The 19,144-nt window shown below is 41.9% G+C and overlaps 1 protein-coding gene across 3 annotated transcripts in view; it reads right to left on the bottom strand.

The window, feature by feature from the left end:
- Positions 1-750: 750 nt before the first annotated feature.
- pak4 (p21 protein (Cdc42/Rac)-activated kinase 4) overlaps positions 751-19,144 on the bottom strand; it is a 40,774-nt gene continuing 22,380 nt past the window's right edge. For all 3 annotated transcript variants that reach the window (XM_038692576.1, XM_038692577.1, XM_038692575.1), the window contains exons 4-11: positions 18,829-19,033; positions 15,916-16,149; positions 12,963-13,418; positions 12,137-12,270; positions 11,413-11,539; positions 8,119-8,244; positions 7,890-8,024; positions 751-6,110 (exon numbers count right to left, since the gene is read on the bottom strand). In XM_038692576.1, coding sequence (XP_038548504.1) covers positions 5,955-6,110; positions 7,890-8,024; positions 8,119-8,244; positions 11,413-11,539; positions 12,137-12,270; positions 12,963-13,418; positions 15,916-16,149; positions 18,829-19,033 — 1,573 coding nt within the window. In that variant the 3' untranslated portion in view covers positions 751-5,954. The remainder of the gene's footprint in view (positions 6,111-7,889; positions 8,025-8,118; positions 8,245-11,412; positions 11,540-12,136; positions 12,271-12,962; positions 13,419-15,915; positions 16,150-18,828; positions 19,034-19,144) is intronic.

Consider the following 19,144-nt stretch of genomic DNA (forward strand, 5'->3'; position numbering starts at 1 on the left):
ATTTCAGGGTTTGAACACAGTCTCTAAGACAAGATGCTGATGATGAAGGTGTTAAGTCCTTTGCAGAGTTACTAAAAAGAGATGGTTTTATAGATGTGAATATGCTACAAGAACTGAAATTTTACAATTAGGACTCTCTCATTGGATCACTTGTTTGGAGCTGAAAGAATATAAAGCAAGGGAAAATAGCCAGATGGTCTGATAGAGCAATACGTATTTAGTTTAAATTGTTAACAAATTGTTTTTGCATCTGATTTGTGATCTGAAACATCAGTGGTTAATCCTTCACAATCAAAGAGGAACAGAGTCTTTTCAGTTTACACATTTAGCAATCACACACATAGAGAAACAGATAATGGCAGATCAGATACACATTTCTCTTCAGCCTCTTATGGTTTATGTTCATTATGCAACTACTCTGCACGACCGATTAACATTTAGTCGAGCCAAGTCTGACAAAAGAGCTGAGATGTCCCAAAAGGCCACCATTGCAACATGACTTTTCCTCTGGAACCACTTTTCTTTTCTTTACCCATCCAACAATTGTTTTTCAGTGTGTAATGAGCCTTCAAGCTGCTAGCATGGCTCCTTATTGTATCACTTTTGGCCATGTTTGCATTTCACCAAGTAAATACATGTTTCTGATTAGAATCTCTTTTCCATTTCGACCTTTCCTGCATTCATGCCTAGTGAGTGTCCTCAGTGGAGAACAACACTTCAAAAACACACAAACAGAAAACAGACACCAAAGGAGACTTTTACAAAATCTGTATTTGCAAAAAAAAAAGTAAAATTTGCAAAGTGAAATCTATGTTTTTTTTTACAATACCAGTGAAGTTTACAAAAAAACAAGATGGTGCAGGAACGGCTGCTGGAATCTGCAACAGATCAACAAAATCAGCTTTAACACAAAAGGCGAGTCAGTGAGAAGCATTAACAGTCCATCGGAGAAGGAATTAATTCGGTTTTTAGGCTGGTTGGTCAGTAGTGGTCATGGTTCTGGTGACTCCACATGTTGGAAACCAGAAGTAAGTCCTGCAGGGTTTTTTTCCAAGAAGAAAGACTACTCACTTAACAGGACAATCCCTAAAGATGCCTGACAAGATGCTGCTAAGCAAGGCACTAAACCCTGAACAGCAGCACTGGAGCTGTTCATCTGCTACTAGTGAAGAAATAAAAAACAACTTCTGGAAGCTCTGTGGCGTGAAGCAGGGAGATGCTGAAAACACTGAATCCCAAGCAGTCCTGCTTCTTGAAAAATCCCTTTGGACTGAACCTTGCTCTCCTTCAGAGTATGCAACCGAGGTGAGAAGAGCGCCGACGTTGAGGCCCTCAGTAACCACATTCAAAATAAAAAACAACCCTGAAAAATGCTCAACCTGAAGTATTTTCAGTAACTTGAAAAACTGTCAGGAACGTTAATGAGAGATGTCACGCATCAGCCAAAAGATGCAAACACCAAGACGCACAACTTGGCATAAAAACCGCATCAAAATGACTCAAAGACTTTTCAGATATGTGAGATGAGAAGAGTAAAGCGTCATGGAGATCTCCCTCCACCGTAGTGTCAAATCAGAGTCATAATCTCTCAAGTAGTGATCGTAAAATGTTAAGGCATGAACTCATGAATATGCATACACATAAAAAACACACACACACACAGAACTACCACACAAACAAAGCAGTAGAATCTGGACCTTAAAAATGTTGTTACAGTCAACCTAATAAGCAACATCGGTCCACCAGTAGAGGGAACAGATCTGGGATTTTCACATTGATATTCAAAGGACAACTGATCAAAAGTGGGATGAGGCTAAGAGGCTCAACAGGACAACAAAGTCTGGGTCTGGTGTTTGGTTACACCTGGACTAACGGCAGGTGGGACAAGAGTATAAGGGCCAATTTTGGGGAAATAATTTGAAATTTCATTTATATAAAAAACTCAAAATATTTGGAGAATAAAGTTTAAAATATGAAGGGGAGCTAATATAACAAGATTTTCATACTCTGTTGTAGTAAACAGTAAACCCAAAGTTACAGGTTTCACCAGTAAGCACCTTCTCACCACTGGTTTTCTAGGATTTTGAAATGGAAACATGGAACATGATGCATGAGCCAATAACTGGACTGTTAGGAAGCAGTGGCTGAAGCACAGTGGGATCATACATTTTTTAACAAATAAAACTAATAACTGCAGGCTGCAGTAGTTTTTTTTTTTAAAGGAAAGGTGTGCGTAATCCAATCAACCTAATCTAAGCATACCAACATTTCGCTCTTGAAGCAACTTACTTTATTCTGTTATGACCTTTTTAAAGCTAATATTTTCAGTCACATTTATAAATCCCACATAAGCCGATCATTTTTCACCATTTCACCAGCCGCCTACCTTAAAAGGTACAGCAGGAAACGCCTCTGATGCAATTTACCAGCTTTAAGCAAGAAGCAAGAGTCTATTTGTTGTCAATCCCCAACAACAGTTTATGATCATTTAAAATATAGTAAGTGATGAATGTGCAGTTTGGATTTAAAAGATTCAAATGTGATCAATATTCAAATGTAAGATTCTGACTTTGGAAGAAAAACACTCCTGTCTCTTATCCTAAAATATCACAGCCCAAACTAAATCGCCACCGCTCCACCTGACGGTCATTCAGTCTATCATTTCATTCAGCTCAGCTCTCATGTCTCTGATGAGAAGCAAGCGGCTGCAAACATGAAGGATAATAACAGGTTTCATAATCTGTGAGTCATCATTGGCTTGTGCCACGAATGACCACAAAACAGGTCAAGAAACTGACACAGCTGAAAATGTCTGATAAGCTGCCAAGGTATATAACGCCTACCAGCCTGCAGCAGCAACGTGGAATCAGACAACAGCTTTTAGTTACAGACAGCCTAGAAGGAAGTATTTTCATTGGTTTAAGCAGCCTGATGGAGTCATCATCTCAGTAACTACCGTAACAAACACGCCTGAAGGGTGCTGCTGCTGATTTAATGCAGTACTTAGTGATCGTGACACAACATAGTGGATAATAGTGACTTCAGTTCACCGGTCACCTCATTCTCTTCAAGGCTAGATTTGCAGGAATTATCTTATTACAGAGAACAAAATATTAACCTGCTTCCTGCTTAAAAGTCTTCAACCTACTCTGTGCTGCTACTCTTCCTCACAAGGCCTCACAGTCATTGGTTTCTCTGTTTGGACATGAAGAACCCACAAAGTGAATGTTTACTTACAGCTGCAGTATTGTATGTATAGCTGTGTGTGTGTGTGATATATATATATATATAGTATACGTACATAGAAAAGTACATGACAATGTTCAGTTTGCAACGAGAACAGCGACTGTGCTATGCCATCCAAAACTGTCCAACCCCTCCCTTTGTTTAACTGCAGTTTTGACTTTTTTTTGTAGAGACAAAAGTAATCCTGACAGGAGATGGCATCTAAAAGAGCAAGAAAATGTTATTCTGCATCAGCGGAAAACATTCCGGGTGCAGAAACTCATGGTTAAGAAGGCTACTTGACTGAGGTCTGTTCTGAGGGGAAGAGGCTCTCTGCAGCAGCAGCCTTGGCTTAGAGAGGGGAATGTGTCTGCAGGCCGTGTTTATGTGCACCCCTGTGTTGCATCACCTTGAGAGGGATGACTCATAACAGAGCATAATCTTTAAGTTCATCTTCGGTATCAATCACCATTCATGAAACTACAGGTGTTTGCTGATAAAGACGGCTCCTTTTCCAGCCTGAGGAACATCAAGGCAGAAGTGGGTGTATAATAACAAGACCTGGGCACAAACAGAACACTAATTAATTCTCCATGGTTTCATTCTTTGGGTGGTGTTTGGTGCTGGGGACAATCAGTGGAGCATTTGAAAGGGAATTTAGTGTGAATATACAGTGACTGATCTCAATGTCGTGGTAATAAAAACCCTTTAAACAAGTTAGAGATATTAACTCCACCATGAAAGCTGTTTTCAGCCCCTTTAGAGAACTCATGTAGGTTTCATGGAGTGTTTGCTATTAGTCATTAAATCAACTGAGGCCTGATCTTAAGAGAATGCTAGTAAAGAATTTAACCTAACTTTATGTTTAAGATGAAGTGACAAGATTGGTGTCTGATCAGCACTGATGGAGGACTCTGCTCTCTCACTGTCATCCAAAACAACCTGACACAGGTCTGGTAATTATTTTAGCTCATGGGTGTGTGTGTGTGTGAACATTATTAGCAGCTATTAGTCACTAGTGTTCAGACGGATTTTCCTGAAAGTGTTTCCTACCCTCTAAGTACTTCTGCAATCGTTCTGTCATCTGCCTAAGGGTCCACTTTCACAGAACACAAATGCAAACACTAAAATAACAGATCAAAAACCTACTGTTTTGCTCCTTTCCACCACTCACTCTATAAAGGTGGATTCAGGAGCAAGACAGATTAACCAGGCTATCAAACATTAATCGATTCAATAGGACAACCAGTGTAGAACAGGATAAGAACTCCTCCACATCAGCAGCAGGCTATTTACTGAAAACAGCTGCCGCTGTGTTTGTTGAAGGAGAGTGATGACGTTATAAGGAAGCTGACGTGCACCACAGAATAAAAACTCAAAACTCGCTGATTGCCTAAAAAGCAGCTCATATTAATTTTCTTTTTTCTACCTCAGAACCATTCGGTTGTGTATTAACTAAGGGTTAAAAGCACGTGGAAAAGCCTACTCTTTAAAAACAAAACAAAAAAGCTAAAACAGGTGTATGATTTTAAGGGGGTCTCTTCTTGTCCTATTTGTCTATCTGCCTTTCACATGTCTGTAAAACCGTTGCTGCTCGTCCTTGTGTTATTTTGACCAATGAGGTTAATGGTCAAAAATTCCTATCTAGCCATCTAGAAAAATACCAAAACAAAATAAAATGTCTAGTGTCTATTATCTGCGTGCTGGAAACAACCGGGAGTGCAGCTCGTCGACAGTGCTTCAAAAATCATCACATCTCTAAAATAAACCAAGAAACAAATCATAATAATAAAACAATCACAAAATAGAGATAGTAAAACATGAAAACTGATATATCTCTCTATGTTCATTGTACATACACAGGAAAATAAAGAGGAAATAAGAGAAAAATTCATCTGTTAAAAAAACCACAACTCCAGTGTTTACCTTTTGTCTTAGTGTATGTTTGCTTGTTTACAACAGGAAGCTAGTACTACAAAATAAAGTCCGTGCGACTCATTTCTGAGTCAAAAGATTTCCTCCCTCAGTAGTAAGTTCTGGGTGTGATGAGGATAGCGTCTGGTATCCGTCCGTGAGAGAAGTCTTTGTAGTGAGAAAATTCGGCTTCCAGACCTTCAAATAGTGAGATTAAAATGTCGCTCCCTCTGACTCTAAAATCAGCCAGTGGGTTCACGGCTCCTTCAAAAGCATCCGATTGGTGTGCAAAACCCCACGTTCACACTTAAAATCCAGGTAAGGTCCAAATGGAAAAATAAAAAACAGCCACAGTCTTAATCTTTCCAGGTCAGGCCCTTCAATTAACACAAAACGTTTACATCAAATCAGCTAAAATCACTCCATGGCCCAAGCTGTGGCTTCTCTGCTCTTCTCTCTCTCTCTCAAAGTGAGAGCTCACGCACGTATGAGCCATCACACACTGTCAGTGTTGGCAGCATATGTTTACACACGTACACACACACACACACACACACACACACACACACACCCCGCTTTATTGCCTCTTATTAAGGGAAGTCACTCCCCACGGTTCAGTGATTCACGTAAGAAAATTAGAATACTCCTGCACACCTGGTTTACACTTTGCAGCTCACAGCACTTTCTGAAGCACAGACCCCTCATCCGTGACCTCTGACCTCTGTGGGCCACTCCTCTGTGTGCAGGAGTATTCTGTTCCATCTGAACCTGCACATGCTGCACTCCAGACTCTGGAGGTCTTAGTGGCACATGTCTCATCTCATCCTGTTCTGCCTCATCAGGGGGACGATGCAGGACGGCGGACCCGCCTTCGTCAAGAAGGGGTGTTTGAGAAGCTCGCTGGCCGAAGCCCTCTGAGCCGGGTCTCGCACCAACATCCTGTCCAGGAAGCCCTTGAGCAGAGGGGAGACCTGGGAGGGGGGAGAGAGAAGTGAGAGGGATAAATGATAAATGATGGGGCAGCGGATAAGACGCCTGCCTTTGGTGTGAGACACCAGGGTTCAATTCCCCACTATGACACATCCACCAATGTGTCCCTGAGCAAGACACTTAACCCCTAGTTGCTCCAGAGGCGTGCAACCTCTGACATATATAGCAATTGTAAGTCGCTTTGGATAAAAGCGTCAGCTAAATGAATAAGTGTAAGTGAGTGATACTATCCTGCAGGTTCGTTGAATCAGGTGAAATCAGATAACAAGGTTATTCAAAAGTGAGATTGTTGTCCCGTTTCATCTGAATGTCTTTCGTCAGATATCGCCCCTACAGTCTACATATTTTGATTAAGACTCACATATTGGGACCTGTTCAGTGATGTTATAGACTCAAAACTTTCTTTTCTAGCCAGAGAATTTGTACTTGAAGGCTCAGTGACAAAAATGCAGACTTGGCTTTGCTTACTGTATGCATGTTTTCCAGCTCTGTCTATTTTAGTATCAGTTCTAGTCTGACTTTAGATGTAATCATTTTGGATGCAGGGACACACACACACACACACACACACACACACCCACCCACCCACCCACCCAGGCAATTCAATCAAGACGCAGGACCACACACTTGGTGTTTATACTAAACAATCTTAGATTTCAGTTCTGGGGACTTGGGATCTCACAGAAACTCAATTAACAAAAATTGAAGCAGACTGTTGTCTTCAGCTAGCTGCAGTTGTGTGTGCAACGTTTTGCAGAAGACAGAATCAGCATGGTTTATACATTTTATAACGCGAGCAAGTACACAACATACGTTGGTGACGCTTTCCGGTCAGCTCGCTCTCAATGGCTGTTGTGGGTTGAATCGTAAAAATATCAAAAGATTCTAATTTGGGGTGCCTCCAATCCAGCCAGCAAACTTAACATTATGTCTGTAAACCCCTCACACTATAAGATGATTTGGGCCATAAATTGGTTCTGACCAGCCTCGGCTTGGGAACAGGCCCGGGATTGTCCAGAGATGCAATTCGGATCCAAAATTGACCCAATTATCCTCTAGTGTGCGGCCAGCATTTAGCATCTGTGTGCACTAAGACATGGAATCATCACATTTCTTATGTCCTTTTCCTTTCTTGTTTTCTGTTTAAAATTTAAATTGTAAAAGTGCCTATTTTATGTTGTGTTTATTTTATATTAATTGTCTGTTAGTCCCTATCTATGTCACACATTTCTGCTTGGCCACTGCTTTATTTATTTATTGGCTTTGTGAATTACTCGCCATCATTAGTCAAGTCGCAGGCAGCAGTACTGGGATCTGTGCCAGGGCCGAGATAACCTCCATCATTGTTACTCAAAGAAGCTATTAAACAAGTCAATAAAAAGGGTTGGTCAACACTCCTTTAATGTAGTGTGTCTCTTCTTAACGTCAAGGCACCTAAATGACTGCTAGAATAAAAAAAAAAAATGACAGGTTATAATCAAACCCGTTCCTCACAGCTGGAGTGGTTACAAACCAGATAAACTGCAAGTTGTCTTTTCTGTTCCTCTTGTGAAAGCGAATGTTTCATGTTGCAAATGTTATAGATGTTATTAATAATCGTTTTTGCATCATATTTGGTGGTTTTAACAAAGGGAAAGTACAGAAAACGATGATTGGTAGTATAATGACTTTCCTAACATCTGCTAATGGTGCTTTACATAAGATGGTTGGTCAAAGTTCAGCAGTGTCAGTGTTTTCAGCTTTGGTCCCTGTTGTTGTACCTTGTGCAGGTTCTTCAGTTTGGGAGGCAGGTTGTCTCGAATCATCTTCATGGCTTTGAGTGGCGGCTCGTTGAAGTACGGCGGCTCCCCATCCACCATCTCTATGACCATGATCCCCAGAGACCAGATGTCCACCTGGACACAGCGAGAAGAGAAAGTCAACAAGTAGAAGAGATGTGCTTGTTTAGATGTTCAAATAACAGTGGAATCATGAGGGTGGGAGTATTACCTCTGGTCCATAAGGCAGTCTGGATATTAGCTCTGGTGCCATCCAGTACGGTGTTCCAACCAGAGACTTCCTTCTTTGCACTTCCTTAGACACCTGGGCACAGAAACCAAAGTCTGACAGCTTCACCTGGAGACAGAATGAGCCAGACAAAGATTATTCAGACCAGACAGAACACAACACACTCACCATCACTAGTTTAAACATCACATAAGTGAATGTGAGGTTAAAGAAATACATGTATCCACTTTATTTATAGATTAGCTGTTTCATGGCTATACATCAACGTGTCTGGCTCAGCAGCAGGAGAGAAGCAGGAGAGAAGTTTCTTCATAGTTCGTATTAATATAATTTCTTAAGCATTGTAAATTTGACTTGATTATGGAAAGATGAAGCCACCTTCAATAAAAACCAAATACTATGAGTTGAGTTTCACCTGCATAAATATTAAATATGGATATCTGAAGCACACCTTCCTTTTCATGCTTCTTATAGCCAAGCAAGTGGGACAGTCAGTGAAATCTGTCCCACAGTCCCCACTACCATCCACCTCTCTTTCTGAGAAGGTTTGTGCATGGCTGGATATTTAAACAGAGAACCAGCCTTTGATGTTGCCCACAAGGCCGACTGCTAGCCTCAGACTGCTCGGAAAGAGAAATGAAAAAAGCTTGCTATGAAAATCAGGCCACACATGTATGAACACTCACATACACAAACACCGTAACATGATGGCAGCTGGTGACAGACTGGGCTTCATAGACAACATCACTTAGCCAAAATTGAGATCCAGTTTTCTAGAAAGTGAGACACTCATTCTCATTTATCTCACCCATCACACAGGTGCATTCAGACACCCCAAACACACTGACCCTACTGACGAGAAACACTTCGCTTGGTTGAGTCTGCTTCCCCTGCCAGGCTAAATCGCAAACAACAACTCAAACCCAACCCACACTGCAGCCAGCAAGAAGGTTGCTGTGTGAACATGTGACCACTCAGGGTTTTTTATTTTTATTTTATGAAGATACTATTGGACCAAAACAACTGAGTAGAAAATCTGAAGGTTACAGAGAAAAAAAAAAAGCTTTAAGAGCTGCAAACTTGTAGATTTTTCCCCCCCCCCCACAAACACCTTTTTAAAATCTTCATTTTTCTCTGTGACTTCAAATTTACTGACACAGGATGTGAGCTGAAAGTGAAAATACTTAATTTGATTAAGAAAATCCAGGGTTTGAAAGGAGTCACAGCATTGACACACAGTCTCTGTCACATTCGTGCAGTTTTACTGGAAAAATCATCAGGAGAGTGACACCGAGTGTCCTCTGAGAAACTCATTAGCAGGATTTTGAGCCTCATGGATCAATGAGATGTAGAACAATGTAGGAGAAGCACTTCGGTGTAACCGTAGAGGCCACCCTGGCCATGCACACTGCTGGAGGCTGAGGCGGTGGGTGAAACCACAGCTCATGAAGAGATCAAACCACAAACACTCCTCAGCTGTCATCAAGGATGCTGTGGTTTACACTTAACATCACATGGCTGACTGGCACATTATGGGTGTATGCTGCTATAAGTTACACAGCAAAAAAAAAACAATACCCCGCCCGTTTATTAAAAGGGACAGTAAGTGACTGTAATCCAATACACTTTTAAATTCTGCGAATATTTCCACAAAAAAAAAAAAAAAAAAAAAAATCAGCTTTTCCTACACAGCCCTGGCTCTGTAAACTGAAAACAAAGAAAGTGGCGTGGACCTTGCACACAACATTGTTCCAGCCAATCAGCAACCGGTGGCATTAGTGCTCATGCACACCACAGAGTGATGTGGGGAGGGGAGACGGCCCATCCGAATGTGCTGGCTGAGAAACAGTCAAAGAGGAAAAGGTCTGAAGAAATTAAACAAAGGAGAAAGTGATATGACCAGGCCAGGGCGAAGGCATTTCAACCCTAGAGAAAGTTCAGAGCTTTTGAGGAAGTACTGAAGGGAGGGGTGCATTTGTTTGGCAGTTTAGTTAAAAAAAATCAACAATCCTTCTGCAAAATCACTTTACTCTCAATTACTCTCCCTTCAACTTGTTAATTAAGTGTATTAAGCCAAATATCATCAGAAATAATATAATGTGAATTATAAAAGTGGAGGACAAACTCAGCATGCCAGGAATTAATACTTGCTGATTGACTTAATGTGGATTAATTAGTAGCAGCAGACCAGTCTTTGGGCTAATGATTACTCATTCTGACTCCTCAAATGCACCCAATCATTTACAAATATGTGATCTTTATAAAGTGACCACCGTGGACGAACTCACGAGTTACACCAAAGCACTGACGACATTCAGCTGTTTGCCTTAACTTATCGGCCTGGTCAAAATACACAGTCTTTGTGTTGCTGAAGACAACTTATCTTTATATATGCATTCTGCAAAGGCAACAAATAAACAGCAACATCTCACACTGAGTCATCTGGACCACAACTGAAACTCCACTGCACAAACTTAGGGACACAGACTATGTATGTATCTGTTGACTGTAACATACCAAAAGCAGAGTTCCTTTTGCCTTGGTCTTCTTTTGCAACCGTGTTAGTTTCATTTTCTATAGAAAGCAGAAACTTGCTTGTCAACAGACAGGAAGTGATTTGGCACCAGCCTCAGCTCTACAGCAGAGGTTACCAGAGGCATTTAGTTCCCTTTTCCAAAAAACGTTTCCATTCTAATTTTGTAAAACTGTGTGAAGTGCTGTTGGTGGCTGCAGTACTTTGCTGAGTTTGTGCATCCTGTGAGAGAAACTCTGAATTGGAATGAGCAAGGAGAACGTACCTCTCTGTCCATCATGTGCACACTACAAGCCTTTCCTCACAGAAGACACTTTGACAAGTCATAGCAGGAGAAGCACATGTGTGGCTAATAACATTAACAATTACTGCATTCAATTAATAATTATTATTACAAAACATGATATCAGTGACACCTGAGCTTGTCCTGCTAGGACTTGCTCAGATATTTGCCGTGACAAAGGCCTGCTTTCGTGCTGACAGAGTGCCGCCTCAGTTGGTCTTGTGGTTTGACATATAAAAGCAATTGTGTGCTGCGACTAATTTGCAAAACGAATCACATTATTCACTTTGTTTCTGTGCAGCCACATACTGAACACTTTCTTCTTTTTTGTGACTGCTCAGCTCACATTTTTTCTGTACTCCGCAGACATTTTAAAAGGAAGTTGTTTTTTCTAGAATCACCACAATATTAATTTGGGTTTAACAGCTTTGATGCCATCTTTGAGGAGTGTGGTACATACCCGGCCATCATGAGTGAGAAGTATGGAGTCACTCTTGATGTCTCTGTGAATCACACCCTGTGTGTGGAGGACAGACAACGCCTTCAGGACAGACAGACACACTGTGGCAATCTGCTCCTCGTTCATCCTGGAGGGAAGGAGACAACAAATATGTAAATTTAGACACTGTACAGTCAGGTGCAATTTCTGAAACTATATCGACCAGTCTTTGTTTTATAGTTATTAGAGAAATACTGTATGTACTACTGTGTGTAACTCTGTATTATGTGTCTTGTTCATCTGGTTTGTTTAGTTCTATCACTGTGTTTTACTCGTGACTTGCCAAGAGACTGCAGCTGAAAATGACCTTTAAATTATTTCTGGTACAATGTATCAAATGGTAACAATTATTGTTAATTTTGCACATGATCCATTACAAATAAAACTGTCATATATCAATATATAACTTGCTGTTGTGAAAAAAATGTAAAATGACACAAGACCATGATGGTATATCCATCTGTGCAGAACACATCAGGTAACACTGCCCCCTTATGGAAGATAAGAGTTGGTGAGGGAAATTTGATGCAGGACACGGTTTAATGTTGAGGAAATTAAAAGCCTAAATCACAAGAAAGTATATTGATTACATAGACTACAAGCTCATATACCCGCCCACAATGGTTAAACCTCTTAAAAGATGCGAGGTACTACATAAATGACACAAATAGTTTTTCTCTCTCACCTGGTGTGTGTCACGATGTCTGTGAGAGCTCCTCCCTCCAGGAACTCCATGACAACCCAGAGCTCATCTCCCACCAGGTAGCTGTTGTACATCTCCACCACGTTCTCATGGTGATAGTCCCGCATGATTACCACCTGCAGTTACCATAGAAACAGATATAATTGCACGACTCGTTAGACTCAAAAGAATGACAAAGTGGCCTTGCATTTAGAGAGACTATGGTGTATCTGTAAGTATCTGTCGACGCTGGTGAAGCCCTGCCTGATTACTCATGAGTTGAATAAAATATCTAAAATGTAAAGTGACAATTAGAAACTAATGTGTGTGTGAAAGCTGTATAATCTACCACCTACATAAAAGCCTTTCATTTCTTCTGACTTTGAGAGATGTGTCTCAGGAAAGTGATTTTATTCCATGGTTTTATGTCTGAAGGCTGCATGAGCTGAGTGTGATAGATACCTTCACACCTTGCTGTGCTGCTATGCCGTCTTTATATGTGAAAAATATATCTGCAAAATTTGCTTGTGTCAGGAAAGTGTGAAATAACATTTTTGGAATGTTATAATTTATTTTCATATACAGCCATTGTTCTCTTTCTGGTTCAAAGGCACTAGTCAGGACATACGGATAGGTCAGTGTGTATCACAGTATACACAACTTGTCACAAGGCATATATGAAGCAAAGCAATCTAACAACATTATTTAAAACAGAGGAAAAATGCAGATGTAAGTGCAGTAAAACATCTCTGCATCAGTCAAAGTGCATCAGCTGATGCATTTTATTATCACATTCAGTGTCAGTATTCACTAGATCAAAAACTCTTACCTCGTTGAAGAGGAGTTCTCTGCGCTGTTGTTTCCTCAGGTCCATCTTCTTCACGGCGACCAGTTTGCCGTTGGTTTTCACTGTGGCAATACACACAATCCCAGTGGACCCCTCCCCTATCTTAATGTAGTGGTCTAAGTAGGTTCGCGGATCGCCAGGATCCACCACCATCTGTAGCGCTGCTCTGAACTGCTCATGGGAAACCCTCTGAGGCTCCCTTTGCGGTGAGCGGCCCTGGGACGGCGCACCTGAGACTGGGGCCCCAGAGGGCGCAGGGGGCCGTGGAGCTGGAACGTTGGGGTGAGGGGTGTGTGGTTGCTGGGTGGCCTCAGGGGTCAGGCTGGGGTGGGAAGTATGATGAGGGTGCGGGTGGCTTATAGGGGGCTTGGAGCTGGATGAACCTCGAGCAGAGCCGCTAGAGGGGCCATTTTGAGGAGATTCATGGTGTCGAGCTGGCTGGAAGAAACAAGACAGGAGAACGTCACCAAAAACACAACATCCACTCAGTATAAAAATCAAGAGGAAGCTGTCCTTTCGGGATAGAGCTGCAACAACTTATGAATAACTTAGCAAAATAACCGATTCGTAGATGCTTCGTAATGCGGAAGTGGACAATTCCAAATCAAATCACGAATGTAAATACTTCATTATCTAAATGTTGACAGAATGAAAAGGGGGAACTCGGAAATGCAGAAGTGCAGCACTGGACTGTCTGTGTGCTGTGCACATAGCAGCCACGATCGATAATATCTATCAAATCAAAATGATGTTTTCACCCGCACACAGGCAGCAGAAAGTGACAGTGAAAGCGAGCAGAGGGCAGAGGCAAAGCATTAAGTTGGCAGGCTGTGAAAGTACAGGGTAGGTCACAGTGTGTCACAGCGTGTCACAGCGGAGTGAACATGGTGTGGCTGGAGCATTGTAAAGTGAGTAGTGTAACCCCTATCTGAAACTATACTAATAACAGCAGCATCAGAAATGAAAACCGCAGCAACAGAGGGCAGCAATGATGCTGTAATAATGCCATGTAGAATTAGCTACATTTACAGGAAGTAACATTAAATAGCCCCATGTCATTACTATCTACTTGGTTCTATCATTATAAATACTGCATGAAAAGTACCAAGTAGCCACACAGTGAGAAAAATACCTATTTATCCTGTTCGTTTTCCAATCATATCGTAGCCTTCATAATCATAATGAGGTGCCTAGAGATTCCCACGCCTAGAAGTGAGGCATCGTGATATCGAATCAAATCATTGACAGGATAATCATAATCGAATCGTGAGACCAGTGAAGATGCACACCCCTAACTTACAACAACTAAAATATTAACACCACATTTACACAGTAAGAGGGGGTTGTTGGCATTTAATCCTCCATCACAGGTTATTTCATTTTACTCCACGTTAGGGATGGGGATTGTACATTTTTATTGATACCCTTATTGAGACTGTTTAACAATCCGATTCTTTATTGATACTTTACTATTATTTGGTGACGGTTATTTGGTAAGACCTGACCCAAGGTACGAGGAAAATATTCAATGTGCGATAACATTGTTATATATTGAGATAACATATGACTTGATAAATAAACAAATACGGAAGTGTGTATATTAACTGCCTGGTTGTTTTAAAATTAATTACAGGATTAGAATTGAAGATTTTAAATACAGCTAAATGTTCTTTCTGGAGCAGCAACATTGTGGTGACATTTAGAAGGAATTAAAACTCAGACTGCAGTCTCAGTTCCTCCTCCTATCTGCTGTTATTCACTGCCTGCAGGTAACCCTACCAGGCCAAAGGAGGAGCTGCTGGTTTGTCACAGCCAGCAGCTGAGTTTCTAACAAATTTTAAGACTACAGACCCGTCTATGCTCCAGACAGACAGCTTTCTATTTAGCTTGTTTTTAACATTTGGCTAATTGCCAAGCTAAGTTTGCTGTGCTTGTATGAAACATACAGGATGTGAGACCGGGGACAGAGATGATTAAATCAACCTTTTCTACATGTTTACCTTACAGACAGGTGGATTGATGAAGTATTGTCTTTTTACTCGCAAAGGTTTTATTGCACGTACTTACGTGCGGTAACTCAAGTAGTTTGGAGCTACCTTCACCGTCTCCAACGCAACGTGGCAGTATCTTTCTCTGCTGCCGCTGTGTGCATGTGTAGGAGCCGACAGAGAGCAGCAGAGGCTGCAGCCTGATGATAAACATTCCGGCCTGTTTAATACCGCGTTTCGGTGCCATCATAGTTCTCTTATTCATCACGTTTCAAGTTAAATCAGATTTGACGCTCGAGACACAACGTTACTTTATAGGTCAGACCGGAACGCGATCCCCATCTCTACTCCACCACGTTATCATTATACAGTATAATGTAATATAGTAATTCAGGAAAATCTAATTTGGTAGAAAGGTCTGTTTTTGCCTAATCTAGCAAATTCAATACCTGAAATAAATGAAGGTACTTCATCAGATTGATGATATAAAAATCCAATAATACCTTAAAGACATCCTGCTCACTGATTTGCAGATTGCAAAGTGAATTGGCCTAATACACACAGATACTAAATGGATAGTTACTGCAGTATAAATTGTATGGGAAAAGCTTTGGTTTAGTGTACATCGAAAATACAAATAACACAAATCAAACAATCCATAACATAATTCTGTAAAGCAATTTGCCACAGCAAGGTTGTTCTACTTTTTTAAAAGCCCTGAACTCCATAAATCTAAAATAATGAGATCCAGGACAGAAGCAGCTAAATCTGACCTGGAGAACAAAGAGCAAGGTGACGGGAGCTATCATCCATCAGCCAGCAGCTCAATTTGCACCTGTCTGCCTTTTTCTCTCAGTCAATAGCTTCCCTCAGGGCTGCTGTCTCTCCTTGTGCCTGTACTGGCTAGAAACAGCCACCTGTCTTTCTGTCCATGCTGCCGTCCCTACCTGTCCTGTGGGGCTGCGTCCGCCCTCGCTGTCTGTCCTCGGGTAGGTGTTAAACGGCCGTGTGGTCTGTTGGGCAGTCTTCATCACCCCCTCTGTTACTGGCAGGTTTGGGGTGCGGATGTTGGGCCCAGAGAGAGGTCTCTTGTCCCTGGGAGACTGAGGGCTGCCATCCCGCACCATGTAGCTAGACTTCGGCCTGTGGTCACTGGGTTGATCCCTGTGAGGCACCTGCTCCTGAAGAAAGGCAGGGTTTGGATGAGAGATGGAGGGATTAGTGGGATTAGTGCAAGGAAAAATAGACAGAGAAAAAGATGCATAAATGAAGCTGTTACAATATCAAATTAAAACAAATCAAAGATACCTAAAGTGTTGTATTATTAACTAAAATCTACAAGGCTAGGACTTAATATATTGGTCTAGAACAGGGGTCGGGAACCTTTTTGACTGAGAGAGCCATGAACGCCACATATTTTAAAATGTAATTCTGTGAGAGCCATACAATATGTTTAACACTAAATACAAGTAAATGTAAATGCATTTTATGTAAGACAAACACTTTTAAAGTACAATAAGTCTCTGAATTCTTTTTAATAACGTTGTTATGTTGTTGCTAACCAATGTTGAATAAAGTACTTCCTACCATTAATGCAACTTCTGGTGCTGCATGGTTTTGCTGATGGCTTTGTAGTCTGGTTGATACGTGGTGAGGTTAAGCTTCATGCAGGCGTTGAGACTTCCATCCGTTAAACGTGATCGTAGGTTGGTCTTCATGTTCTTTAGATGTGAGAAAGACTGCTCACATGCATACGTAGAGCCAAACATTGTCAGTACAGCAATACTCACACGCTGAAGTGTGTGCTACGTGACGGGAAGCGCGTTCCAAGTTTTGACAATCAGCTGGTCCGCGGGTTGAAGTTTTCCAAATCTTCATTCAGTGACTTGAACTTACTCACCTACATGTCTGAGGCCTTCAGGTCAGCAGCTTGTAGCTCAAAATCTCTGACGGAGACACCGGGGATGTAACTCAGCTCGGCACTGTCCCCTGCACACTTGTGTGGATGGGTGATGAACTTAAAAAGACGAGCGCACTCACGAAATTCTCCAAAGCGCACTTTGAATGACAGCAGGAGATTAGATGTGAAGCCCGCTAGCTGTTGAAGATCAAGATGTTGAGCAGGGTCACTTGCTGTGCATGCATATTTAAACTGTCCCAGTTTTTCAAAGTGTAGTAAACGACCTGTCATATCAGCGATGAAGAGTTCCAGCTTGTTTTCAAATGCAAACACTGCTTGTTGAAGGGATAAGACTGTATTTCCAACGCCTTGCATTTTCACATTGAGCTGGTTCAGATTTTCAGTCATGTCCACGAGATAGTAGAACTTCAGGAGCCACTCAGTGTTAGCTAACTCAGGATGCTCAACGTTTTTCATTTCAAGAAAAGTCTGGATTTCGCTCAGACAAACCTGGAAACGGCTAAGCACCTTCCCTATTGACAACCAACGCACATTGCTGTGCAGAAGCAGACCAGGATAATTATTCCCAACTTCATCTAGCAGTGTTTTAAACTGGCGATCATTTAAAGCTCAGGCAACAATAAAGTTGACCACCCGAATGACTAGCGACATCACCTCACCAAGCTGCTCGCCACATATCTGAGCACAAAGCGCCTCCTGATGTAGGATGCAGTGAAAACTTAGGATGGGTCTCTTTTCATGTTCATGAAGAAGCGCTACGAATCCTCTGTTTTTCCCCACCATGCACGGAGCACCGTCAGTACACACCGAAATAAGTTTATCAATCGGTAGATTTTTTTTCTTCAGCGAACTCGGTGAAAGACTTGAATAAATCCTCCCCTCTTGTTGTCCCTTTCAAAGGTAAAACTGCAAGACTTTCCTCACAAAGTGTGTCACCGACAGCATACCTTGCAATCACACTGAACTGGGATAAATGGCTTACGTCTGTTGACTCATCCAAAGCGAGAGAACAGAATGATGCTGCATTTATGTCCTTCCCTTGTGTTGCCTCAATTTGATTTGCCATCATGATGGTACGATCGTGAACAGTTCTTGCCGACAGAGGCATGTCTTTTATTCGTTTGATTATCTTGCCTTTATCCGAAAAGTCGTCAAAAAGTTCACTGGCAACATCAAGCATGAATGTTTTGGCATACTCCCCATCTGTGAATGGCTTTCCGTTTCTCACAATTGCTAAAGCACCAGCAAAGCTACGGAGTTGCTGCTGACTAGCTTGCACTCTGCACAGTAGCTCTTGACATGCTTTATTCCTGCTGTCCCCCGCAGGATATTTCGATGCAAATGTAGTATTGCGTGTGTCGCTTTATATTTGAGCGTTTCATCGATGCAATTTTATCATTGCATATAAGACACACCTGCTCTCTCCACAAAGGCGAATTCCTCTGTCCATTCCTGCTGAAAAGTACGATACTCCTCATCTTTTTTTCTTTTAGCCATCTTCTTTGTCAAAAGGGTTTCTGCAATTAGCTAGCTAGCTGACTACTTGATTAAAAGGCGGGACGTTTACTTTCTGACCTCACAACGACCCGTGTATGTTACGCATTATCCAATAAAAATTTGGTGTTGTCCCGGAGTACAGCTGTGATTGGCTCCAGCCACCCGCAACCATGAACATGCGCGGTAGGAAATGAATAGATTGAAATACATGAGAATGTTTTATATTTTTAACGTTATTATTTTTGTTTATTAAAGATTTGTCTGCGAGCCAGATGCAGCCATCAAAAGAGCCACATCGGGCTTGCGAGCCATAGGTTCCCGACCCCTGGTCTAGAAGATAATGACTACAGGAAAGAGAGCCGTGTCCTATGAACAGCAATGTCCATATAAAGAATCTTATTACTAATAACTATAAAGATGAGGTGCTGGGTCCAGTCCCTACCTTGTCCCGGTCCCGATGCTCTCTGTCTCTGTGAGGGGGAGGAGGAGGGCCGGAGCCTGGTCTGTCTCTGTGGGCCCTGCTGGGCTCTTGGCCCCGAGGCTGCTGCTGGGGACGACCCTGGACTACCTCATCCCACTGCGGACGGATTACGTGCTGACCCTGGCGGGGGTCACCGCCACTCTGGGGTTCTGGTCTGGTTCGGTCTCTGAGAAGGAGAGCGATGCAAATATCAGTACAGATACTCGTGGTGCAACAGCTCGTTGGTTTGTGTTGATAAAATCTCTGCTTTGCTCCTGTTCATAAAATAATGATGCCA

Source organism: Micropterus salmoides, unplaced genomic scaffold (genome assembly GCF_014851395.1).
Source record: "Micropterus salmoides isolate LMB-PRFRI ecotype aquatic unplaced genomic scaffold, ASM1485139v1 Ms_hic_scaffold_3, whole genome shotgun sequence".
NCBI lineage: Eukaryota > Metazoa > Chordata > Actinopteri > Centrarchiformes > Centrarchidae > Micropterus > Micropterus salmoides.